The 24,953-nt window shown below is 43.5% G+C and overlaps 3 protein-coding genes, 2 long non-coding RNA genes and 1 other non-coding gene across 20 annotated transcripts; 3 read left to right on the top strand and 3 right to left on the bottom strand.

Annotated features, from left to right (window-relative positions):
- The first annotated feature begins 134 nt into the window (after window positions 1-134).
- LOC123742490 (uncharacterized) lies at window positions 135-4,355 on the top strand. 2 transcript variants are annotated; one of them, XR_014392203.1, is made up of 5 exons: window positions 135-471; window positions 687-1,284; window positions 1,502-1,649; window positions 1,897-3,531; window positions 3,896-4,355. It is a non-coding gene; the product is annotated as an uncharacterized LOC123742490 (long non-coding RNA). The 2 variants fall into 2 exon arrangements; XR_006769655.2 differs by having other exon boundaries at window positions 162-1,284.
- LOC123742484 (uncharacterized) lies at window positions 4,131-8,172 on the bottom strand. 4 transcript variants are annotated; one of them, XM_082974649.1, is made up of 6 exons: window positions 7,898-8,172; window positions 7,301-7,687; window positions 5,218-7,165; window positions 4,718-5,002; window positions 4,449-4,585; window positions 4,131-4,284 (listed from the first exon to the last, which is right to left on the bottom strand). In XM_082974649.1, the coding sequence occupies exons 3-6, from the start codon at window positions 5,728-5,730 to the stop codon at window positions 4,239-4,241; spliced, it is 981 nt and encodes a 326-aa protein (XP_082830775.1). In that variant the 5' UTR covers window positions 5,731-7,165; window positions 7,301-7,687; window positions 7,898-8,172; the 3' UTR covers window positions 4,131-4,238. The 4 variants fall into 4 exon arrangements, with proteins under 4 accessions (XP_082830775.1, XP_045573161.2, XP_082830777.1 ...); XM_045717205.2 differs by lacking the exon at window positions 7,898-8,172 and having other exon boundaries at window positions 5,218-6,574; window positions 6,658-7,165; window positions 7,301-7,891; XM_082974651.1 differs by lacking the exon at window positions 7,898-8,172 and having other exon boundaries at window positions 7,301-7,339; window positions 7,480-7,891.
- Window positions 8,173-8,483: 311 nt separating this feature from the next.
- On the top strand, window positions 8,484-12,679 carry LOC106603622 (uncharacterized). Of its 3 annotated transcripts, none has more exons than XR_014392191.1 (4): window positions 8,484-8,795; window positions 9,011-9,608; window positions 9,826-9,973; window positions 10,221-12,679. It is a non-coding gene; the product is annotated as an uncharacterized LOC106603622 (transcript). The 3 variants fall into 3 exon arrangements; XR_014392192.1 differs by having other exon boundaries at window positions 8,497-9,608; window positions 10,221-11,855; window positions 12,220-12,679; XR_014392190.1 differs by having other exon boundaries at window positions 8,517-9,608.
- Window positions 12,455-16,496, bottom strand: LOC106603432 (uncharacterized). Of its 4 annotated transcripts, none has more exons than XM_082974640.1 (6): window positions 16,222-16,496; window positions 15,625-16,011; window positions 13,542-15,489; window positions 13,042-13,326; window positions 12,773-12,909; window positions 12,455-12,608 (listed from the first exon to the last, which is right to left on the bottom strand). In XM_082974640.1, the coding sequence occupies exons 3-6, from the start codon at window positions 14,052-14,054 to the stop codon at window positions 12,563-12,565; spliced, it is 981 nt and encodes a 326-aa protein (XP_082830766.1). In that variant the 5' UTR covers window positions 14,055-15,489; window positions 15,625-16,011; window positions 16,222-16,496; the 3' UTR covers window positions 12,455-12,562. The 4 variants fall into 4 exon arrangements, with proteins under 4 accessions (XP_082830766.1, XP_082830768.1, XP_082830770.1 ...); XM_082974642.1 differs by lacking the exon at window positions 16,222-16,496 and having other exon boundaries at window positions 13,542-14,898; window positions 14,982-15,489; window positions 15,625-16,215; XM_082974644.1 differs by lacking the exon at window positions 16,222-16,496 and having other exon boundaries at window positions 15,625-15,663; window positions 15,804-16,215.
- Window positions 16,497-16,807: 311 nt separating this feature from the next.
- On the top strand, window positions 16,808-21,001 carry LOC123742488 (uncharacterized). 3 transcript variants are annotated; one of them, XR_014392194.1, is made up of 4 exons: window positions 16,808-17,119; window positions 17,335-17,932; window positions 18,150-18,297; window positions 18,545-21,001. It is a non-coding gene; the product is annotated as an uncharacterized LOC123742488 (long non-coding RNA). The 3 variants fall into 3 exon arrangements; XR_014392195.1 differs by having other exon boundaries at window positions 16,822-17,932; window positions 18,545-20,177; window positions 20,542-21,001; XR_014392193.1 differs by having other exon boundaries at window positions 16,841-17,932.
- Window positions 20,777-24,805, bottom strand: LOC106598693 (uncharacterized). 4 transcript variants are annotated; one of them, XM_082974660.1, is made up of 6 exons: window positions 24,531-24,805; window positions 23,932-24,318; window positions 21,864-23,796; window positions 21,364-21,648; window positions 21,095-21,231; window positions 20,777-20,930 (listed from the first exon to the last, which is right to left on the bottom strand). In XM_082974660.1, the coding sequence occupies exons 3-6, from the start codon at window positions 22,374-22,376 to the stop codon at window positions 20,885-20,887; spliced, it is 981 nt and encodes a 326-aa protein (XP_082830786.1). In that variant the 5' UTR covers window positions 22,377-23,796; window positions 23,932-24,318; window positions 24,531-24,805; the 3' UTR covers window positions 20,777-20,884. The 4 variants fall into 4 exon arrangements, with proteins under 4 accessions (XP_082830786.1, XP_082830787.1, XP_082830789.1 ...); XM_082974661.1 differs by lacking the exon at window positions 24,531-24,805 and having other exon boundaries at window positions 21,864-23,205; window positions 23,289-23,796; window positions 23,932-24,524; XM_082974663.1 differs by lacking the exon at window positions 24,531-24,805 and having other exon boundaries at window positions 23,932-23,970; window positions 24,111-24,524.
- Window positions 24,806-24,953: the final 148 nt, after the last annotated feature.

Below are 24,953 nucleotides of genomic sequence, written 5' to 3'. Positions count from 1 at the left end.
TTTTTTGGGGGCTAGCAAGCTTGCCTGCCTATTTCTACAATTAATCTTCTTATAATCGCATTTTAAACCTAACCACACTGCTAATCTAATGGCCCAACCTTAAATTAAGACCAAAAAGCGTATTTTTGTTTTCATACATTTTTACGATATAGCCAATTTGTACTTTGTGGCTGTGTTATCTAGTGGGAATCTCTAGCTGGCTAGTTATCTACCCTCTGGCGTTCCGCAATATTGGAGAAAAAGTTGATTGATAATCCAAGTACTAGTTTGAAAAATATGCACTGGGCATCAAAATGATCTCCCGAATAGTTTTAAAAGATGTGGTTCAGAGGTTCAAGAGTTTTACTCCTGAGTTACGGCTGGGATTGTTTCTGTCATAGTATAATTTGTTTACTGTCACTAACGTTACATATTTCGGTTTATCAGAGGATGTCTTCAGTCTTGGAACGACAGTTTTTGGCAATGGTCATGGTATGTTAGCAAGGAGGGGCTGAGTGAATCAACAATCATATGCTCGGTAGCTACTTTGATTGGGAGTGTTGTAACGTTAGCTAGCGTGCTAAAACGTATAGCTAATGTAACAGACGGTGCCAGTAGACTACAGCAGCAAGCTACAACACATCACGCCATGTTTATGTCTGTCAACCCTATCATTTATGTTTTAATCCTTTCCTCTTCCTTTGCAGTGCACAAGCTCAATAAGGTTCCGGAGTGGCGCAGCGGTCTGAGGCACTGCATCTTAGTGCAAAAGAGGCGTCACTACAGACCCTGTTTCGAATCCAGGTTGTATCACATCCGGCTGTGATTCGGAGTCCCATAGGGCAGTGCACAATTGGGCCTGCATCGCCAGGGTAGGCCGTCATTGTAAATAAGAATTTGTTCTTAACTGACTTGTCTAGTTAAATGAAAAATATAGAATGACATACTCCTTCCACCACAAGACAGTGACCCAGCTACTCCTCAGTAATGGGGTTCTGGGGTGACATTGAGAAGAGTGTGGGCACCACTGTTTGGTTTCTGCTTCTCTCTATCAGCACAGGGGTGTTATACTGGGTCTGCTACTGTTTGGTGCATCTGCCCAGAACCAGATGGAGGGGTTCATGCCAGTATCCCTCTCCCTTATGTATATGGCCACAGTGCACTCCCGTATGGTTAAGGGCTTTCTTTTCGGGGTCACTGTACCCATGTTAGCCCTGCCCTGGCTGTTTCTGTTCATCACAACACTTTTGGTCCCACACACTGTCTTCCTTTGCAATGTCATGGCCATCATCGCAGGGGGGATCTGTATCCTTACTCCAACCTCATTGTGGTTCAAAAGAAATGTGATACGCTCCTCTGCAGTATGTCACAGCTTTATAAGTGTGCTTAGTAGTGTAGTTAAGTGGTAATAGGTTATAGGTGTTGTATATGAGTCCTGCTGCTAAATATGATGTTATTTTTGTTTAGAAAAATCTTGCATCACTGCTTCACACATTCTCCTTAACTTGCACTGGTGAAACAGACGGAAAGGGCTGGCTCTCACTTCTGGACATGTCCGATGCCAGGGCATCAGTGCTGGACAAGAAGATGCCTTTCAGGCTGCTGAGGAACATTGATGTCCTGTATGTCCCTGCATCAATAGAGGCGAGAAGGAAGACAGTCCACCCACCGTGAGTACTGAGAAAGCACCAGACCCATCATTTATCAGACAAGACAAGAGGTCATTAAATAACAATTGCTGTGTGCAAGCCAGAGCACATGATGTACTACAGTATAATGAGGTGCAGTTATAATAGATGATCCTCAGCTGTAATTGAATACTGTACAGTAGGCACCTAGTGGTCCCCCATGATTAGATAGAGAATCACTGGTATATTTAAGCTCTCTGAAATCTGTCCACGTTCTCATTGATTGCAGAATCATTCCAACCCCAGGCTCCTACCCAGTCCAAGCCTACGCTCCAGTGTCTTCTACCTCCAACCTACAGGCTACCGAGACCACACCAAAGACATTTGAAGGCTGGGCCCACTCCTACTATACACAGGGGAGCCCTGTTCAGGTCTCAGGTTATTACGGACACAACCATGGATATGGCCTCAAGCTTTGGGCCAAGTTACGGACATGGTCACAAACATGGACACAGCTGCAGCCACAGCCAAGGTCATGGACATAGTCACGAACACAGCTTTGGCCATGGACTCAGTCATGGACATGCATCTGCCTCTCAAACCAGCAGTCACTGGGCTCCAGTGGCTCAACATCCACATTCTCAACATTCCCACCTCAGTCCATTGTCTGTGTCTGTCAGTGCCCCAGGGGCGGAAATCCCGGGGGGGGGGGACGGGGGGGACACGACCCCCCCATCCTGGGAAAAATATGATTTGTCCCCCCCAATATATCACTGTAAACATAACTATGTAATTTACATAATATTAATAATGCGCAATGAAAGCAATTGTGCTGATTATAGACACCTAATAGTGCGTTTTTAAGTTTCAAAAGATTGCGACCCCCCACCCTTTGCCTCACAATGGTTTGATCCACTGCCAGTTCCTTAGTTGGCAAGGTAACAGAGGGTTCGTGTCCACTGTCTGAAAAGCACTCAATGCACGTAACTGACGGGAGATTCATCCAGTCAATCGTGCCATAGCAATGTTTTGTTTTATGTTGGCAGGGTTCACACACACACTAGCTGAATTTGCAGAGCTAGCGCGCAAATATTAACTATTAAGCTAGCTAGTACCTATTCCATTTATGTGGCGTCGTCAAAGATGGAATCTTTGCTATCGTCAATTTATTCCAAGATCAGCATGCAGATGATGTAAGTTAGTGCTTCAAAGTCCCTGTGATAAGGTTAGCGATAAACTGAAGTCCAAACTGAACAGAACTACACTCTCTTCTACCATTGTCTTAAATATATTTAATGGTCTCGTTGCAAAAGCTAAATTGTCGCAAAGGGAACTTTTATTTATTTTATTTCACCTTTATTTAACCCGGGTAGCAAAGATTATAGCAAACACCACTGAAACGGAATTGGTGCTCCCTAGCTTTGCAAATTCAGCTATTGTTGGAAGCCAGCCAATATGAAACAAACTATTAAAATTACAAAAGGTTGCAGCATATGTTGTGTAAATGGTGAACTCATACAGCTGTCAACTCTTGTCATTTTAATCCGTTTCACATTTGCTAGCTACCTTTTAGATCGAAGCCCAAATAGAATGATAGAAGATAAGATGATAGAAGCCCATCTCCTACTGTAAATAACCTACACGCTGTGTGTGTGTGTAGCCAGCCAGCCAGGTAGAAAAATGGCAGAAAAATAAAAAAGACGGACATCAGAGTATTTTTCAGTACACCAAAACGCAAAGTAAGAACCCTAGTAGCCTAATATCTCAAAGACTAGTTGATAAAATGTTCATAAGAAAGAAATCAAATTCTAATGGAAATGTTTCACAATGATGTCATTAGGCAGAGCAGGCAACAGATGGCACACAGACAGCAGAGTTGGGGACAGATATGCAGGGACAGACTGGCAGAGACAGGGAGTCTCAGGTAAGTTTGTTGAGTCTTTGTTTGGCAACATTATGAAAGGTTCTCCATTTTTTTTACTTGTAAAATAGGAACATAATTGGAAAATGCCATGGATGCCCCCACTCTCAACTTTAACAAATCTTAGTTCAGTCACCAGTTTAAGGCAATGGTATTGCTGTTGTGATTAGTTGTGTAGTTTTGGGTACCGGTAGTTAGGAGTACGGCAAACACCTTATTTCTTTGGTTCCTCAATATACATTTACCATATTACAATGTAGGCTATGTGTTACAGCACTACTTTTGGTGTCCCCCTCAGGATTTGCTCTTGAGAAAATGTCATGTAATTGTCCCCTCCAAAGTTGATATCAGATTTTCGCCCCTGCAGTGCCCCCCAGAGTTTCACAGCAAACATGCCGGAGTCACTGCCAGAATCTGTGACGGTTCATCCAGGAGCACCTGTGTCTTCACTGACAGATTGATGACTTCAATCAGTAACACCAAAACTCGCTATAGCTCGATTGAAATTCAAAGGCAATGTTCTCGAAGACTGGAAATTACCTTTACATTTCAAGCGCGCTATTTTCAGCAATCACAATCCTTGTAAAAACGTCAACTCATGGTATAACTAATAACGTTTATTTTACATTTTATTATGTCAGTGTGGTTATAAGCCGCTATAGCTCTGAAGTTCGAGTGTGTGTGTGTGTGTGTGTTGTAGTAGTAGGCCATTATTTCTTCGAACATCTCAGTTTGGGCAGCAGCCACTGGAGAAACCTGTCAATCAAACACAACAGGAGAATAAATAGTAGTTTGCCATTAAACATCAGATCGCTGCTCTTCCTCTGCTACCGCATTCAATTTCTATAATTCTCTACATCATTCTATTTCTATAAATCTCTAAAATGCCCTTGTTATGTTGCCCTCTTCTATTTCCTCACCTCTTCCTCAGACTCTTCTTTTCCTCTTTCTTGTCCTCCTTACTTTCTCCAACATTTTCCACCTGCTGCATCTTGCTGGCCTTCTCTTTCTTCACTTGCTTTTTTCCCTTGCTCTTTTTCCTTTTGACCTTCCCTTCCTAAATATTTTTGACAAGGAGATAAAGTAATATAAGCATATGGCTATTTTCTACTCTTGAGCTATGATATCTAGAGGTATGATATACTGTAGAAGGACATATGGCCAATATTCCCTTCCTGTTTCCTCTCACCTGTGGGGTCACTCCTGACATTTTCTGGAGCAGCTTCCTGCCGTTCTCACTCAGGTTGGTGATTGGGGCCAGGCGAGGGCTGCGGTGGTATGGTAAGTACTCCACAGCAGGCAAAGCAACAATGACAGAGACGGGGCTTGGAGGTGTCGGAGGCTTTGGGACATCCTTTTGGGAGGGACGGGCCACAGCAGAGGGCAGGGCCCGTAGGGCTTCAGCCAGGGTCCGGGGTCCTGAGGTCACAAGAGGAGAGAGGCCAGACACAGGACCAGAGACTTTCCCTGGGCTCTGTAAGACCAGAAACAACAAACAAACTGTCAGGACAGTGCTATGTCATACACAATCAGTAGATATACTGTAAGACTAATCTATAAATACATTAGATACATGACTACACGCAATAAGTAAGATTAATTTACAAAGCTCTGGACATAGTTCTTTTTTTCAGGCTTGAGGAGCCTGTTCTCAGCTATTCTGGTCTGCATTTCTGCCATGCTCTCTACCATTTTGGCCATCTCTCCAGTGCATTTCTTGAAGGCCACTTTCAACCTTTCCAAGTCATTCAGCCAAGTGTCCAGGTTTACTGCCTCAAGATCACGTTCACTGCAGTTTCTCTTCATCACTTGGATCAGTGCCCTCACCTCTTCGCCCATCCTCCCTTTGTCTTCCCTATTCACATCTTCATCCCTCAGTCTTTCCTCCTTCCTCCTCCCCATCCACTTCTCAATCCAGGCTCTGAAGCATCCCTCATTCTTCTGCCTCTCTTGGTTGACGTCCTGACCGTCATTGACCTTCTTCAGGCCTTCCTCCAGGTCGAGCTCTATGGAGGCCAGTTTTTTTTTAATCCTCCTCAGGCTCTCCTTGTTGGTGTTGGTCCACTGTGTCTTCTTGTCCTGCTGCTCCTTGCAGGGCCGGACAGTAGGGACCAACTCCGTCAGGCGTGATGCCTTCTTCAGGGCACTCACAGAGGCAGGGAGAAGGATGTTGGGCTTGGCCACAATAATCTGTACAGACATAGGGTCAAACCATTGAGATGTAACACACACTAGTGATGCATTAACTCATAAGCAGCAGTCCCGCGGTTATATCCACAGGGCGGCAGGTTTAGGGTCATGAAATATTATGTGGGTGGCGGTCGGGTTGAATAAAAAGAAAACAATACATGAAAAAAATCCATAAATATATCATTCTTGTGTAATTTATATCTATAGGCTATTTAGCATTTGTGCATAAACCTAAGCTGTGGGACATAACTTGGCGCATGCCAAATAGACTAGACACCAATCACCAAACACTTTTGGGAAAGGGCAGAAAAAGTTATTGTTGATCCACTGACGCAAAAAGGACAATGTCAGAGTTTAATTCAATAAGAGGAAAGCTACGAAATGGAAAGTTGAAAATAAAGAAGGGATGGCCAGAAAAGTAATGTATATAGTCGGGCGGTTGCGGATGGGTTATTAGCAATTGCGGGTGGGTTTGGTTGAACAAACAGCTGACCTGCGCACCACTAACACACAAACACACAAATGTAAGAGAATACCAGTCGAGGGTCCTTCAGTGAAGCCCCTTTTCTCTGTGGTTCCTTTGAAGGCCCAGGACTGTCCTCAGCAGAGGCATCATTGCCATTATCACACTGTGTGTCAGAGAGCTAGTTGGTCATAGTCCATTCTCCACATTCAGTCAAAGAGTTACTCAAATACATGGTGCAGAACATACCAGAAAGTCTGATTCATCCAAGGAGTGGAGAGACAGATTGTCGTCCTCTACCATATCCCTCACTTCAAACTTTGTCACCTTTCCATCCTCCTCATCCTTCACTATCAGCGGTGGTGTCCTCCTTTCATGATCCTCATCATCAGACTGTGTATCAGAGTCAATTAGTCTGAGACTATTCTCTTTACAGTCATATCACTCAACACATCTATGGTGTACAACTCTCTTACCTCAGATTCACAGTCAGTGAAGGAGTAGATAGAGATGTCATCAGAGTTGGAGGATGAGATGACCCCATCATAATTTCTCTCCATCAGCCGAGTCACCCTTCCAGACTGAGGAGACAGACAAAGGCATGTACTTAGGGCAGCCATAAAATACACTGGCATTGACTGCCAAGAAAATGTAGAATATTTAGGCAATCCAACATAGTTGTACAAGTAGTGAGTAATTCATGGGTCATTGAAAATGCAAGTGTATTGAAATGCAATAAATGCAACTCCCATAACATTAGGGATGGGACTAAAGACCTTCCACACTGTAGGATTCTTTAGCATTTCCAATGAATGATTGTCAATTCAACCAAGCCAACCAAAATGGCCATATGAATCAACAGATTGATCTATCTGTTGTGTCTCTATGGGAACAGCAGAGATGTCTGACCTGGCTGAGAGGCTCTGGATTGATGTCCCGTCCATCCCCAGATGTCTGTTCCTGCCCACAGCTCTCAATGATTGGCTGTGAACAGTAAAGAAAAAATGTAACACTCTTTTGCTCATTTTGGCCTTGGAAATAACTTGGAAATAAATGATGTAGCCATCAATAAATCATTTAAGTAGCTACTGTTATGTGATTGATTTGAATGTGACTTACAGGCCTTTTGTGGATCTGAGGGGTCTGCGCTGAAGTAGACTGTCAAGACAGCATTCAATTTCAAATGAGTTTAGATGGGGAGGGATATCTGCAGTTGCTTTTATTGTGATAACTGCAGTTTGTACATGGAGCATAAGTAAGGTTTATGTGTAATTGTTTTCAGGTCGGATTTGACTTACAGGCCTTGGTCTTCTGTGCACCTTACCGGTTGGCCACATCACAGAATCAGGGGTGTTCACCCTCACTGGATTCAACTGTCAACACAACACTCCATTTAAAATGTGATGACAAAGACAGAACACAAACTAAATAAATTGGTATTTACCACATAAGGGCGGCGCCTTAAAGCTCTTTTGATTCTCTCATCACTACGGTCCATCTTGCTTTCTGAGGGATACATTTTCATCAACTGATTGGCACAAAACATATCCTAACACACACACACACACAGACAAATGGCACGCCATTCCCTATATAGTGCACTTATTTTGATCTGAGCCCACTGGGGATAGGTCAAAAGTAGTACACTACAGGGTGCCATTTGGGACCTCTCCAAAGAATGTAAGAGCCTACCAGACATTCTAAACGCCAAATCACCTTGTGCAGTGCGAACGGGTCTAACCAACCGTTTCCAATCGTAGTATTCTCTGCACAGCGTCAGCTAGGGCAGACTATGCGGCAAAAGATTACCTGAAACAACCTGATTGAAAAAAGAGATTGTACTGATGATATATATCAAAGCTGAACACAGTTTATGTAGCGAATTGATGCTTGGTGACGTCACAAAAGGTCTCCGCGCATAATACGTCACAAGAAAGTCGTGTATGGGACCGGACTGGTGGCATCTTCCCCCTGGTTGTAACTTATAACTGTCAAATCAAATCTATGTAGCTATCTATCTAACTCAAATGTCTGTTGAGGACTCTTTGATAATCACATTTGAGGCACATGTCAGCAGGTGGCAGTGTCTTCAAATGCAGTAGTTGATGATCTGTGCAACAGTTGAGCAACTTGAAGTTGTACATTTTTGGGGGGCTAGCAAGCTTGCCTGCCTATTTCTACAATTAATCTTCTTATAATCGCATTTTAAACCTAACCACACTGCTAATCTAATGGCCCAACCTTAAATTAAGACCAAAAAGCGTATTTTTGTTTTCATACATTTTTACGATATAGCCAATTTGTACTTTGTGGCTGTGTTATCTAGTGGGAATCTCTAGCTGGCTAGTTATCTACCCTCTGGCGTTCCGCAATATTGGAGAAAAAGTTGATTGATAATCCAAGTACTAGTTTGAAAAATATGCACTGGGCATCAAAATGATCTCCCGAATAGTTTTAAAAGATGTGGTTCAGAGGTTCAAGAGTTTTACTCCTGAGTTACGGCTGGGATTGTTTCTGTCATAGTATAATTTGTTTACTGTCACTAACGTTACATATTTCGGTTTATCAGAGGATGTCTTCAGTCTTGGAACGACAGTTTTTGGCAATGGTCATGGTATGTTAGCAAGGAGGGGCTGAGTGAATCAACAATCATATGCTCGGTAGCTACTTTGATTGGGAGTGTTGTAACGTTAGCTAGCGTGCTAAAACGTATAGCTAATGTAACAGACGGTGCCAGTAGACTACAGCAGCAAGCTACAACACATCACGCCATGTTTATGTCTGTCAACCCTATCATTTATGTTTTAATCCTTTCCTCTTCCTTTGCAGTGCACAAGCTCAATAAGGTTCCGGAGTGGCGCAGCGGTCTGAGGCACTGCATCTTAGTGCAAAAGAGGCGTCACTACAGACCCTGTTTCGAATCCAGGTTGTATCACATCCGGCTGTGATTCGGAGTCCCATAGGGCAGTGCACAATTGGGCCTGCATCGCCAGGGTAGGCCGTCATTGTAAATAAGAATTTGTTCTTAACTGACTTGTCTAGTTAAATGAAAAATATAGAATGACATACTCCTTCCACCACAAGACAGTGACCCAGCTACTCCTCAGTAATGGGGTTCTGGGGTGACATTGAGAAGAGTGTGGGCACCACTGTTTGGTTTCTGCTTCTCTCTATCAGCACAGGGGTGTTATACTGGGTCTGCTACTGTTTGGTGCATCTGCCCAGAACCAGATGGAGGGGTTCATGCCAGTATCCCTCTCCCTTATGTATATGGCCACAGTGCACTCCCGTATGGTTAAGGGCTTTCTTTTCGGGGTCACTGTACCCATGTTAGCCCTGCCCTGGCTGTTTCTGTTCATCACAACACTTTTGGTCCCACACACTGTCTTCCTTTGCAATGTCATGGCCATCATCGCAGGGGGGATCTGTATCCTTACTCCAACCTCATTGTGGTTCAAAAGAAATGTGATACGCTCCTCTGCAGTATGTCACAGCTTTATAAGTGTGCTTAGTAGTGTAGTTAAGTGCTAATAGGTTATAGGTGTTGTATATGAGTCCTGCTGCTAAACATGATGTTATTTTTGTTTAGAAAAATCTTGCATCACTGCTTCACACATTCTCCTTAACTTGCACTGGTGAAACAGACGGAAAGGGCTGGCTCTCACTTCTGGACATGTCCGATGCCAGGGCATCAGTGCTGGACAAGAAGATGCCTTTCAGGCGGCTGAGGAACATTGATGTCCTGTATGTCCCTGCATCAATAGAGGCGAGAAGGAAGACAGTCCACCCACCGTGAGTACTGAGAAAGCACCAGACCCATCATTTATCAGACAAGACAAGAGGTCATTAAATAACAATTGCTGTGTGCAAGCCAGAGCACATGATGTACTACAGTATAATGAGGTGCAGTTATAATAGATGATCCTCAGCTGTAATTGAATACTGTACAGTAGGCACCTAGTGGTCCCCCATGATTAGATAGAGAATCACTGGTATATTTAAGCTCTCTGAAATCTGTCCACGTTCTCATTGATTGCAGAATCATTCCAACCCCAGGCTCCTACCCAGTCCAAGCCTACGCTCCAGTGTCTTCTACCTCCAACCTACAGGCTACCGAGACCACACCAAAGACATTTGAAGGCTGGGCCCACTCCTACTATACACAGGGGAGCCCTGTTCAGGTCTCAGGTTATTACGGACACAACCATGGATATGGCCTCAAGCTTTGGGCCAAGTTACGGACATGGTCACAAACATGGACACAGCTGCAGCCACAGCCAAGGTCATGGACATAGTCACGAACACAGCTTTGGCCATGGACTCAGTCATGGACATGCATCTGCCTCTCAAACCAGCAGTCACTGGGCTCCAGTGGCTCAACATCCACATTCTCAACATTCCCACCTCAGTCCATTGTCTGTGTCTGTCAGTGCCCCAGGGGCGGAAATCCCGGGGGGGGGGGACGGGGGGGACACGACCCCCCCATCCTGGGAAAAATATGATTTGTCCCCCCCAATATATCACTGTAAACATAACTATGTAATTTACATAATATTAATAATGCGCAATGAAAGCAATTGTGCTGATTATAGACACCTAATAGTGCGTTTTTAAGTTTCAAAAGATTGCGACCCCCCACCCTTTGCCTCACAATGGTTTGATCCACTGCCAGTTCCTTAGTTGGCAAGGTAACAGAGGGTTCGTGTCCACTGTCTGAAAAGCACTCAATGCACGTAACTGACGGGAGATTCATCCAGTCAATCGTGCCATAGCAATGTTTTGTTTTATGTTGGCAGGGTTCACACACACACTAGCTGAATTTGCAGAGCTAGCGCGCAAATATTAACTATTAAGCTAGCTAGTACCTATTCCATTTATGTGGCGTCGTCAAAGATGGAATCTTTGCTATCGTCAATTTATTCCAAGATCAGCATGCAGATGATGTAAGTTAGTGCTTCAAAGTCCCTGTGATAAGGTTAGCGATAAACTGAAGTCCAAACTGAACAGAACTACACTCTCTTCTACCATTGTCTTAAATATATTTAATGGTCTCGTTGCAAAAGCTAAATTGTCGCAAAGGGAACTTTTATTTATTTTATTTCACCTTTATTTAACCCGGGTAGCAAAGATTATAGCAAACACCACTGAAACGGAATTGGTGCTCCCTAGCTTTGCAAATTCAGCTATTGTTGGAAGCCAGCCAATATGAAACAAACTATTAAAATTACAAAAGGTTGCAGCATATGTTGTGTAAATGGTGAACTCATACAGCTGTCAACTCTTGTCATTTTAATCCGTTTCACATTTGCTAGCTACCTTTTAGATCGAAGCCCAAATAGAATGATAGAAGATAAGATGATAGAAGCCCATCTCCTACTGTAAATAACCTACACGCTGTGTGTGTGTGTAGCCAGCCAGCCAGGTAGAAAAATGGCAGAAAAATAAAAAAGACGGACATCAGAGTATTTTTCAGTACACCAAAACGCAAAGTAAGAACCCTAGTAGCCTAATATCTCAAAGACTAGTTGATAAAATGTTCATAAGAAAGAAATCAAATTCTAATGGAAATGTTTCACAATGATGTCATTAGGCAGAGCAGGCAACAGATGGCACACAGACAGCAGAGTTGGGGACAGATATGCAGGGACAGACTGGCAGAGACAGGGAGTCTCAGGTAAGTTTGTTGAGTCTTTGTTTGGCAACATTATGAAAGGTTCTCCATTTTTTTTACTTGTAAAATAGGAACATAATTGGAAAATGCCATGGATGCCCCCACTCTCAACTTTAACAAATCTTAGTTCAGTCACCAGTTTAAGGCAATGGTATTGCTGTTGTGATTAGTTGTGTAGTTTTGGGTACCGGTAGTTAGGAGTACGGCAAACACCTTATTTCTTTGGTTCCTCAATATACATTTACCATATTACAATGTAGGCTATGTGTTACAGCACTACTTTTGGTGTCCCCCTCAGGATTTGCTCTTGAGAAAATTTCATGTAATTGTCCCCTCCAAAGTTGATATCAGATTTTCGCCCCTGCAGTGCCCCCCAGAGTTTCACAGCAAACATGCCGGAGTCACTGCCAGAATCTGTGACGGTTCATCCAGGAGCACCTGTGTCTTCACTGACAGATTGATGACTTCAATCAGTAACACCAAAACTCGCTATAGCTCGATTGAAATTCAAAGGCAATGTTCTCGAAGACTGGAAATGACCTTTACATTTCAAGCGCGCTATTTTCAGCAATCACAATCCTTGTAAAAACGTCAACTCATGGTATAACTAATAACGTTTATTTTACATTTTATTATGTCAGTGTGGTTATAAGCCGCTATAGCTCTGAAGTTCGAGTGTGTGTGTGTGTGTGTGTTGTAGTAGTAGGCCATTATTTCTTCGAACATCTCAGTTTGGGCAGCAGCCACTGGAGAAACCTGTCAATCAAACACAACAGGAGAATAAATAGTAGTTTGCCATTAAACATCAGATCGCTGCTCTTCCTCTGCTACCGCATTCAATTTCTATAATTCTCTACATCATTCTATTTCTATAAATCTCTAAAATGCCCTTGTTATGTTGCCCTCTTCTATTTCCTCACCTCTTCCTCAGACTCTTCTTTTCCTCTTTCTTGTCCTCCTTACTTTCTCCAACATTTTCCACCTGCTGCATCTTGCTGGCCTTCTCTTTCTTCACTTGCTTTTTTCCCTTGCTCTTTTTCCTTTTGACCTTCCCTTCCTAAATATTTTTGACAAGGAGATAAAGTAATATAAGCATATGGCTATTTTCTACTCTTGAGCTATGATATCTAGAGGTATGATATACTGTAGAAGGACATATGGCCAATATTCCCTTCCTGTTTCCTCTCACCTGTGGGGTCACTCCTGACATTTTCTGGAGCAGCTTCCTGCCGTTCTCACTCAGGTTGGTGATTGGGGCCAGGCGAGGGCTGCGGTGGTATGGTAAGTACTCCACAGCAGGCAAAGCAACAATGACAGAGACGGGGCTTGGAGGTGTCGGAGGCTTTGGGACATCCTTTTGGGAGGGACGGGCCACAGCAGAGGGCAGGGCCCGTAGGGCTTCAGCCAGGGTCCGGGGTCCTGAGGTCACAAGAGGAGAGAGGCCAGACACAGGACCAGAGACTTTCCCTGGGCTCTGTAAGACCAGAAACAACAAACAAACTGTCAGGACAGTGCTATGTCATACACAATCAGTAGATATACTGTAAGACTAATCTATAAATACATTAGATACATGACTACACGCAATAAGTAAGATTAATTTACAAAGCTCTGGACATAGTTCTTTTTTTCAGGCTTGAGGAGCCTGTTCTCAGCTATTCTGGTCTGCATTTCTGCCATGCTCTCTACCATTTTGGCCATCTCTCCAGTGCATTTCTTGAAGGCCACTTTCAACCTTTCCAAGTCATTCAGCCAAGTGTCCAGGTTTACTGCCTCAAGATCACGTTCACTGCAGTTTCTCTTCATCACTTGGATCAGTGCCCTCACCTCTTCGCCCATCCTCCCTTTGTCTTCCCTATTCACATCTTCATCCCTCAGTCTTTCCTCCTTCCTCCTCCCCATCCACTTCTCAATCCAGGCTCTGAAGCATCCCTCATTCTTCTGCCTCTCTTGGTTGACGTCCTGACCGTCATTGACCTTCTTCAGGCCTTCCTCCAGGTCGAGCTCTATGGAGGCCAGTTTTTTTTTAATCCTCCTCAGGCTCTCCTTGTTGGTGTTGGTCCACTGTGTCTTCTTGTCCTGCTGCTCCTTGCAGGGCCGGACAGTAGGGACCAACTCCGTCAGGCGTGATGCCTTCTTCAGGGCACTCACAGAGGCAGGGAGAAGGATGTTGGGCTTGGCCACAATAATCTGTACAGACATAGGGTCAAACCATTGAGATGTAACACACACTAGTGATGCATTAACTCATAAGCAGCAGTCCCGCGGTTATATCCACAGGGCGGCAGGTTTAGGGTCATGAAATATTATGTGGGTGGCGGTCGGGTTGAATAAAAAGAAAACAATACATGAAAAAAATCCATAAATATATCATTCTTGTGTAATTTATATCTATAGGCTATTTAGCATTTGTGCATAAACCTAAGCTGTGGGACATAACTTGGCGCATGCCAAATAGACTAGACACCAATCACCAAACACTTTTGGGAAAGGGCAGAAAAAGTTATTGTTGATCCACTGACGCAAAAAGGACAATGTCAGAGTTTAATTCAATAAGAGGAAAGCTACGAAATGGAAAGTTGAAAATAAAGAAGGGATGGCCAGAAAAGTAATGTATATAGTCGAGCGGTTGCGGATGGGTTATTAGCAATTGCGGGTGGGTTTGGTTGAACAAACAGCTGACCTGCGCACCACTAACACACAAACACACAAATGTAAGAGAATACCAGTCGAGGGTCCTTCAGTGAAGCCCCTTTTCTCTGTGGTTCCTTTGAAGGCCCAGGACTGTCCTCAGCAGAGGCATCATTGCCATTATCACACTGTGTGTCAGAGAGCTAGTTGGTCATAGTCCATTCTCCACATTCAGTCAAAGAGTTACTCAAATACATGGTGCAGAACATACCAGAAAGTCTGATTCATCCAAGGAGTGGAGAGACAGATTGTCGTCCTCTACCATATCCCTCACTTCAAACTTTGTCACCTTTCCATCCTCCTCATCCTTCACTATCAGCGGTGGTGTCCTCCTTTCATGATCCTCATCATCAGACTGTGTATCAGAGTCAATTAGTCTGAGACTATTCTCTTTACAGTCATATCACTCAACACATCTATGGTGTACAACTCTCTTACCTCAGATTCACAGTCAGTGAAGGAGTAGATAGAGATGTCATCAGAGTTGGAGGATGAGATGACCCCATCATAATTTCTCTCCATCAGCCGAGTCACCCTTCCAGACTGAGGAGACAGACAAAGGCATGTACTTAGGGCAGCCATAAAATACACTGGCATTGACTGCCAAGAAAATGTAGAATATTTAGGCAATCCAACATAGTTGTACAAGTAGTGAGTAATTCATGGGTCATTGAAAATGCAAGTGTATTGAAATGCAATAAATGCAACTCCCATAACATTAGGGATGGGACTAAAGACCTTCCACACTGTAGGATTCTTTAGCATTTCCAATGAATGATTGTCAATTCAACCAAGCCAACCAAAATGGCCATATGAATCAACAGATTGATCTATCTGTTGTGTCTCTATGGGAACAGCAGAGATGTCTGACCTGGCTGAGAGGCTCTGGATTGATGTCCCGTCCATCCCCAGATGTCTGTTCCTGCCCACAGCTCTCAATGATTGGCTGTGAACAGTAAAGAAAAAATGTAACACTCTTTTGCTCATTTTGGCCTTGGAAATAACTTGGAAATAAATGATGTAGCCATCAATAAATCATTTAAGTAGCTACTGTTATGTGATTGATTTGAATGTGACTTACAGGCCTTTTGTGGATCTGAGGGGTCTGCGCTGAAGTAGACTGTCAAGACAGCATTCAATTTCAAATGAGTTTAGATGGGGAGGGATATCTGCAGTTGCTTTTATTGTGATAACTGCAGTTTGTACATGGAGCATAAGTAAGGTTTATGTGTAATTGTTTTCAGGTCGGATTTGACTTACAGGCCTTGGTCTTCTGTGCACCTTACCGGTTGGCCACATCACAGAATCAGGGGTGTTCACCCTCACTGGATTCAACTGTCAACACAACACTCCATTTAAAATGTGATGACAAAGACAGAACACAAACTAAATAAATTGGTATTTACCACATAAGGGCGGCGCCTTAAAGCTCTTTTGATTCTCTCATCACTACGGTCCATCTTGCTTTCTGAGGGATACATTTTCATCAACTGATTGGCACAAAACATATCCTAACACACACACACACACAGACAAATGGCACGCCATTCCCTATATAGTGCACTTATTTTGATCTGAGCCCACTGGGGATAGGTCAAAAGTAGTACACTACAGGGTGCCATTTGGGACCTCTCCAAAGAATGTAAGAGCCTACCAGACATTCTAAACGCCAAATCACCTTGTGCAGTGCGAACGGGTCTAACCAACCGTTTCCAATCGTAGTATTCTCTGCACAGCGTCAGCTAGGGCAGACTATGCGGCAAAAGATTACCTGAAACAACCTGATTGAAAAAAGAGATTGTACTGATGATATATATCAAAGCTGAACACAGTTTATGTAGCGAATTGATGCTTGGTGACGTCACAAAAGGTCTCCGCGCATAATACGTCACAAGAAAGTCGTGTATGGGACCGGACTGGTGGCATCTTCCCCCTGGTTGTAACTTATAACTGTCAAATCAAATCTATGTAGCTATCTATCTAACTCAAATGTCTGTTGAGGACTCTTTGATAATCACATTTGAGGCACATGTCAGCAGGTGGCAGTGTCTTCAAATGCAGTAGTTGATGATCTGTGCAACAGTTGAGCAACTTGAAGTTGTACATTTTTTGGGGGCTAGCAAGCTTGCCTGCCTATTTCTACAATTAATCTTCTTATAATCGCATTTTAAACCTAACCACACTGCTAATCTAATGGCCCAACCTTAAATTAAGACCAAAAAGCGTATTTTTGTTTTCATACATTTTTACGATATAGCCAATTTGTACTTTGTGGCTGTGTTATCTAGTGGGAATCTCTAGCTGGCTAGTTATCTACCCTCTGGCGTTCCGCAATATTGGAGAAAAAGTTGATTGATAATCCAAGTACTAGTTTGAAAAATATGCACTGGGCATCAAAATGATCTCCCGAATAGTTTTAAAAGATGTGGTTCAGAGGTTCAAGAGTTTTACTCCTGAGTTACGGCTGGGATTGTTTCTGTCATAGTATAATTTGTTTACTGTCACTAACGTTACATATTTCGGTTTATCAGAGGATGTCTTCAGTCTTGGAACGACAGTTTTTGGCAATGGTCATGGTATGTTAGCAAGGAGGGGCTGAGTGAATCAACAATCATATGCTCGGTAGCTACTTTGATTGGGAGTGTTGTAACGTTAGCTAGCGTGCTAAAACGTATAGCTAATGTAACAGACGGTGCCAGTAGACTACAGCAGCAAGCTACAACACATCACGCCATGTTTATGTCTGTCAACCCTATCATTTATGTTTTAATCCTTTCCTCTTCCTTTGCAGTGCACAAGCTCAATAAGGTTCCGGAGTGGCGCAGCGGTCTGAGGCACTGCATCTTAGTGCAAAAGAGGCGTCACTACAGACCCTGTTTCGAATCCAGGTTGTATCACATCCGGCTGTGATTCGGAGTCCCATAGGGCAGTGCACAATTGGGCCTGCATCGCCAGGGTAGGCCGTCATTGTAAATAAGAATTTGTTCTTAACTGACTTGTCTAGTTAAATGAAAAATATAGAATGACATACTCCTTCCACCACAAGACAGTGACCCAGCTACTCCTCAGTAATGGGGTTCTGGGGTGACATTGAGAAGAGTGTGGGCACCACTGTTTGGTTTCTGCTTCTCTCTATCAGCACAGGGGTGTTATACTGGGTCTGCTACTGTTTGGTGCATCTGCCCAGAACCAGATGGAGGGGTTCATGCCAGTATCCCTCTCCCTTATGTATATGGCCACAGTGCACTCCCGTATGGTTAAGGGCTTTCTTTTCGGGGTCACTGTACCCATGTTAGCCCTGCCCTGGCTGTTTCTGTTCATCACAACACTTTTGGTCCCACACACTGTCTTCCTTTGCAATGTCATGGCCATCATCGCAGGGGGGATCTGTATCCTTACTCCAACCTCATTGTGGTTCAAAAGAAATGTGATACGCTCCTCTGCAGTATGTCACAGCTTTATAAGTGTGCTTAGTAGTGTAGTTAAGTGCTAATAGGTTATAGGTGTTGTATATGAGTCCTGCTGCTAAACATGATGTTATTTTTGTTTAGAAAAATCTTGCATCACTGCTTCACACATTCTCCTTAACTTGCACTGGTGAAACAGACGGAAAGGGCTGGCTCTCACTTCTGGACATGTCCGATGCCAGGGCATCAGTGCTGGACAAGAAGATGCCTTTCAGGCGGCTGAGGAACATTGATGTCCTGTATGTCCCTGCATCAATAGAGGCGAGAAGGAAGACAGTCCACCCACCGTGAGTACTGAGAAAGCACCAGACCCATCATTTATCAGACAAGACAAGAGGTCATTAAATAACAATTGCTGTGTGCAAGCCAGAGCACATGATGTACTACAGTATAATGAGGTGCAGTTATAATAGATGATCCTCAGCTGTAATTGAATACTGTACAGTAGGCACCTAGTGGTCCCCCATGATTAGATAGAGAATCACTGGTATATTTAAGCTCTCTGAAATCTGTCCACGTTCTCATTGATTGCAGAATCATTCCAACCCCAGGCTCCTACCCAGTCCAAGCCTACGCTCCAGTGTCTTCTACCTCCAACCTACAGGCTACCGAGACCACACCAAAGACATTTGAAGGCTGGGCCCACTCCTACTATACACAGGGGAGCCCTGTTCAGGTCTCAGGTTATTACGGACACAACCATGGATATGGCCTCAAGCTTTGGGCCAAGTTACGGACATGGTCACAAACATGGACACAGCTGCAGCCACAGCCAAGGTCATGGACATAGTCACGAACACAGCTTTGGCCATGGACTCAGTCATGGACATGCATCTGCCTCTCAAACCAGCAGTCACTGGGCTCCAGTGGCTCAACATCCACATTCTCAACATTCCCACCTCAGTCCATTGTCTGTGTCTGTCAGTGCCCCAGGGGCGGAAATCCCGGGGGGGGGACGGGGGGGACACGACCCCCCCATCCTGGGAAAAATATGATTTGTCCCCCCCAATATATCACTGTAAACATAACTATGTAATTTACATAATATTAATAATGCGCAATGAAAGCAATTGTGCTGATTATAGACACCTAATAGTGCGTTTTTAAGTTTCAAAAGATTGCGACCCCCCACCCTTTGCCTCACAATGGTTTGATCCACTGCCAGTTCCTTAGTTGGCAAGGTAACAGAGGGTTCGTGTCCACTGTCTGAAAAGCACTCAATGCACGTAACTGACGGGAGATTCATCCAGTCAATCGTGCCATAGCAATGTTTTGTTTTATGTTGGCAGGGTTCACACACACACTAGCTGAATTTGCAGAGCTAGCGCGCAAATATTAACTATTAAGCTAGCTAGTACCTATTCCATTTATGTGGCGTCGTCAAAGATGGAATCTTTGCTATCGTCAATTTATTCCAAGATCAGCATGCAGATGATGTAAGTTAGTGCTTCAAAGTCCCTGTGATAAGGTTAGCGATAAACTGAAGTCCAAACTGAACAGAACTACACTCTCTTCTACCATTGTCTTAAATATATTTAATGGTCTCGTTGCAAAAGCTAAATTGTCGCAAAGGGAACTTTTATTTATTTTATTTCACCTTTATTTAACCCGGGTAGCAAAGATTATAGCAAACACTACTGAAACGGAATTGGTGCTCCCTAGCTTTGCAAATTCAGCTATTGTTGGAAGCCAGCCAATATGAAACAAACTATTAAAATTACAAAAGGTTGCAGCATATGTTGTGTAAATGGTGAACTCATACAGCTGTCAACTCTTGTCATTTTAATCCGTTTCACATTTGCTAGCTACCTTTTAGATCGAAGCCCAAATAGAATGATAGAAGATAAGATGATAGAAGCCCATCTCCTACTGTAAATAACCTACACGCTGTGTGTGTGTGTAGCCAGCCAGCCAGGTAGAAAAATGGCAGAAAAATAAAAAAGACGGACATCAGAGTATTTTTCAGTACACCAAAACGCAAAGTAAGAACCCTAGTAGCCTAATATCTCAAAGACTAGTTGATAAAATGTTCATAAGAAAGAAATCAAATTCTAATGGAAATGTTTCACAATGATGTCATTAGGCAGAGCAGGCAACAGATGGCACACAGACAGCAGAGTTGGGGACAGATATGCAGGGACAGACTGGCAGAGACAGGGAGTCTCAGGTAAGTTTGTTGAGTCTTTGTTTGGCAACATTATGAAAGGTTCTCCATTTTTTTTACTTGTAAAATAGGAACATAATTGGAAAATGCCATGGATGCCCCCACTCTCAACTTTAACAAATCTTAGTTCAGTCACCAGTTTAAGGCAATGGTATTGCTGTTGTGATTAGTTGTGTAGTTTTGGGTACCGGTAGTTAGGAGTACGGCAAACACCTTATTTCTTTGGTTCCTCAATATACATTTACCATATTACAATGTAGGCTATGTGTTACAGCACTACTTTTGGTGTCCCCCTCAGGATTTGCTCTTGAGAAAATTTCATGTAATTGTCCCCTCCAAAGTTGATATCAGATTTTCGCCCCTGCAGTGCCCCCCAGAGTTTCACAGCAAACATGCCGGAGTCACTGCCAGAATCTGTGACGGTTCATCCAGGAGCACCTGTGTCTTCACTGACAGATTGATGACTTCAATCAGTAACACCAAAACTCGCTATAGCTCGATTGAAATTCAAAGGCAATGTTCTCGAAGACTGGAAATGACCTTTACATTTCAAGCGCGCTATTTTCAGCAATCACAATCCTTGTAAAAACGTCAACTCATGGTATAACTAATAACGTTTATTTTACATTTTATTATGTCAGTGTGGTTATAAGCCGCTATAGCTCTGAAGTTCGAGTGTGTGTGTGTGTGTGTGTTGTAGTAGTAGGCCATTATTTCTTCGAACATCTCAGTTTGGGCAGCAGCCACTGGAGAAACCTGTCAATCAAACACAACAGGAGAATAAATAGTAGTTTGCCATTAAACATCAGATCGCTGCTCTTCCTCTGCTACCGCATTCAATTTCTATAATTCTCTACATCATTCTATTTCTATAAATCTCTAAAATGCCCTTGTTATGTTGCCCTCTTCTATTTCCTCACCTCTTCCTCAGACTCTTCTTTTCCTCTTTCTTGTCCTCCTTACTTTCTCCAACATTTTCCACCTGCTGCATCTTGCTGGCCTTCTCTTTCTTCACTTGCTTTTTTCCCTTGCTCTTTTTCCTTTTGACCTTCCCTTCCTAAATATTTTTGACAAGGAGATAAAGTAATATAAGCATATGGCTATTTTCTACTCTTGAGCTATGATATCTAGAGGTATGATATACTGTAGAAGGACATATGGCCAATATTCCCTTCCTGTTTCCTCTCACCTGTGGGGTCACTCCTGACATTTTCTGGAGCAGCTTCCTGCCGTTCTCACTCAGGTTGGTGATTGGGGCCAGGCGAGGGCTGCGGTGGTATGGTAAGTACTCCACAGCAGGCAAAGCAACAATGACAGAGACGGGGCTTGGAGGTGTCGGAGGCTTTGGGACATCCTTTTGGGAGGGACGGGCCACAGCAGAGGGCAGGGCCCGTAGGGCTTCAGCCAGGGTCCGGGGTCCTGAGGTCACAAGAGGAGAGAGGCCAGACACAGGACCAGAGACTTTCCCTGGGCTCTGTAAGACCAGAAACAACAAACAAACTGTCAGGACAGTGCTATGTCATACACAATCAGTAGATATACTGTAAGACTAATCTATAAATACATTAGATACATGACTACACGCAATAAGTAAGATTAATTTACAAAGCTCTGGACATAGTTCTTTTTTTCAGGCTTGAGGAGCCTGTTCTCAGCTATTCTGGTCTGCATTTCTGCCATGCTCTCTACCATTTTGGCCATCTCTCCAGTGCATTTCTTGAAGGCCACTTTCAACCTTTCCAAGTCATTCAGCCAAGTGTCCAGGTTTACTGCCTCAAGATCACGTTCACTGCAGTTTCTCTTCATCACTTGGATCAGTGCCCTCACCTCTTCGCCCATCCTCCCTTTGTCTTCCCTATTCACATCTTCATCCCTCAGTCTTTCCTCCTTCCTCCTCCCCATCCACTTCTCAATCCAGGCTCTGAAGCATCCCTCATTCTTCTGCCTCTCTTGGTTGACGTCCTGACCGTCATTGACCTTCTTCAGGCCTTCCTCCAGGTCGAGCTCTATGGAGGCCAGTTTTTTTTTAATCCTCCTCAGGCTCTCCTTGTTGGTGTTGGTCCACTGTGTCTTCTTGTCCTGCTGCTCCTTGCAGGGCCGGACAGTAGGGACCAACTCCGTCAGGCGTGATGCCTTCTTCAGGGCACTCACAGAGGCAGGGAGAAGGATGTTGGGCTTGGCCACAATAATCTGTACAGACATAGGGTCAAACCATTGAGATGTAACACACACTAGTGATGCATTAACTCATAAGCAGCAGTCCCGCGGTTATATCCACAGGGCGGCAGGTTTAGGGTCATGAAATATTATGTGTAATATAAAGAAAACAATACATGAAAAAAATCCATAAATATATCATTCTTGTGTAATTTAAATCTATAGGCTATTTAGCATTTGTGCATAAACCTAAGCTGTGGGACATAACTTGGCGCATGCCAAATAGACTAGACACCAATCACCAAACACTTTTGGGAAAGGGCAGAAAAAGTTATTGTTGATCCACTGACGCAAAAAGGACAATGTCAGAGTTTAATTCAATAAGAGGAAAGCTACGAAATGGAAAGTTGAAAATAAAGAAGGGATGGCCAGAAAAGTAATGTATATAGTCGGGCGGTTGCGGATGGGTTATTAGCAATTGCGGGTGGGTTTGGTTGAACAAACAGCTGACCTGCGCACCACTAACACACAAACACACAAATGTAAGAGAATACCAGTCGAGGGTCCTTCAGTGAAGCCCCTTTTCTCTGTGGTTCCTTTGAAGGCCCAGGACTGTCCTCAGCAGAGGCATCATTGCCATTATCACACTGTGTGTCAGAGAGCTAGTTGGTCATAGTCCATTCTCCACATTCAGTCAAAGAGTTACTCAAATACATGGTGCAGAACATACCAGAAAGTCTGATTCATCCAAGGAGTGGAGAGACAGATTGTCGTCCTCTACCATATCCCTCACTTCAAACTTTGTCACCTTTCCATCCTCCTCATCCTTCACTATCAGCGGTGGTGTCCTCCTTTCATGATCCTCATCATCAGACTGTGTATCAGAGTCAATTAGTCTGAGACTATTCTCTTTACAGTCATATCACTCAACACATCTATGGTGTACAACTCTCTTACCTCAGATTCACAGTCAGTGAAGGAGTAGATAGAGATGTCATCAGAGTTGGAGGATGAGATGACCCCATCATAATTTCTCTCCATCAGCCGAGTCACCCTTCCAGACTGAGGAGACAGACAAAGGCATGTACTTAGGGCAGCCATAAAATACACTGGCATTGACTGCCAAGAAAATGTAGAATATTTAGGCAATCCAACATAGTTGTACAAGTAGTGAGTAATTCATGGGTCATTGAAAATGCTAGTGTATTGAAATGCAATAAATGCAACTCCCATAACATTAGGGATGGGACTAAAGACCTTCCACACTGTAGGATTCCTTAGCATTTCCAATGAATGATTGTCAATTCAACCAAGCCAACCAAAATGGCCATATGAATCAACAGATTGATCTATCTGTTGTGTCTCTATGGGAACAGCAGAGATGTCTGACCTGGCTGAGAGGCTCTGGATTGATGTCCCGTCCATCCCCAGATGTCTGTTCCTGCCCACAGCTCTCAATGATTGGCTGTGAACAGTAAAGAAAAAATGTAACACTCTTTTGCTCATTTTGGCCTTGGAAATAACTTGGAAATAAATGATGTAGCCATCAATAAATCATTTAAGTAGCTACTGTTATGTGATTGATTTGAATGTGACTTACAGGCCTTTTGTGGATCTGAGGGGTCTGCGCTGAAGTAGACTGTCAAGACAGCATTCAATTTCAAATGAGTTTAGATGGGGAGGGATATCTGCAGTTGCTTTTATTGTGATAACTGCAGTTTGTACATGGAGCATAAGTAAGGTTTATGTGTAATTGTTTTCAGGTCGGATTTGACTTACAGGCCTTGGTCTTCTGTGCACCTTACCGGTTGGCCACATCACAGAATCAGGGGTGTTCACCCTCACTGGATTCAACTGTCAACACAACACTCCATTTAAAATGTGATGACAAAGACAGAACACAAACTAAATAAATTGGTATTTACCACATAAGGGCGGCGCCTTAAAGCTCTTTTGATTCTCTCATCACTACGGTCCATCTTGCTTTCTGAGGGATACATTTTCATCAACTGATTGGCACAAAACATATCCTAACACACACACACACACACAGACAAATGGCACGCCATTCCCTATATAGTGCACTTATTTTGATCTGAGCCCACTGGGGATAGGTCAAAAGTAGTACACTACAGGGTGCCATTTGGGACCTCTCCAAAGAATGTAAGAGCCTACCAGACATTCTAAACGCCAAATCACCTTGTGCAGTGCGAACGGGTCTAACCAACCGTTTCCAATCGTAGTATTCTCTGCACAGCGTCAGCTAGGGCAGACTATGCGGCAAAAGATTACCTGAAACAACCTGATTGAAAAAAGAGATTGTACTGATGATATATATCAAAGCTGAACACAGTTTATGTAGCGAATTGATGCTTGGTGACGTCACAAAAGGTCTCCGCGCATAATACGTCACAAGAAAGTCGTGTATGGGACCGGACTGGTGGCATCTTCCCCCTGGTTGTAACTTATAACTGTCAAATCAAATCTATGTAGCTATCTATCTAACTCAAATGTCTGTTGAGGACTCTTTGATAATCACATTTGAGGCACATGTCAGCAGGTGGCAGTGTCTTCAAATGCAGTAGTTGATGATCTGTGCAACAGTTGAGCAACTTGAAGTTG

This window comes from Salmo salar, chromosome 04 (genome assembly GCF_965601325.2).
Source record: "Salmo salar chromosome 04, fSalSal1, whole genome shotgun sequence".
In the NCBI taxonomy this organism is placed as follows: domain Eukaryota; kingdom Metazoa; phylum Chordata; class Actinopteri; order Salmoniformes; family Salmonidae; genus Salmo; species Salmo salar.
The sequence above is the reverse complement of the archived record's forward strand: the minus strand, read 5'-3'. Positions and strand labels throughout refer to the sequence as shown.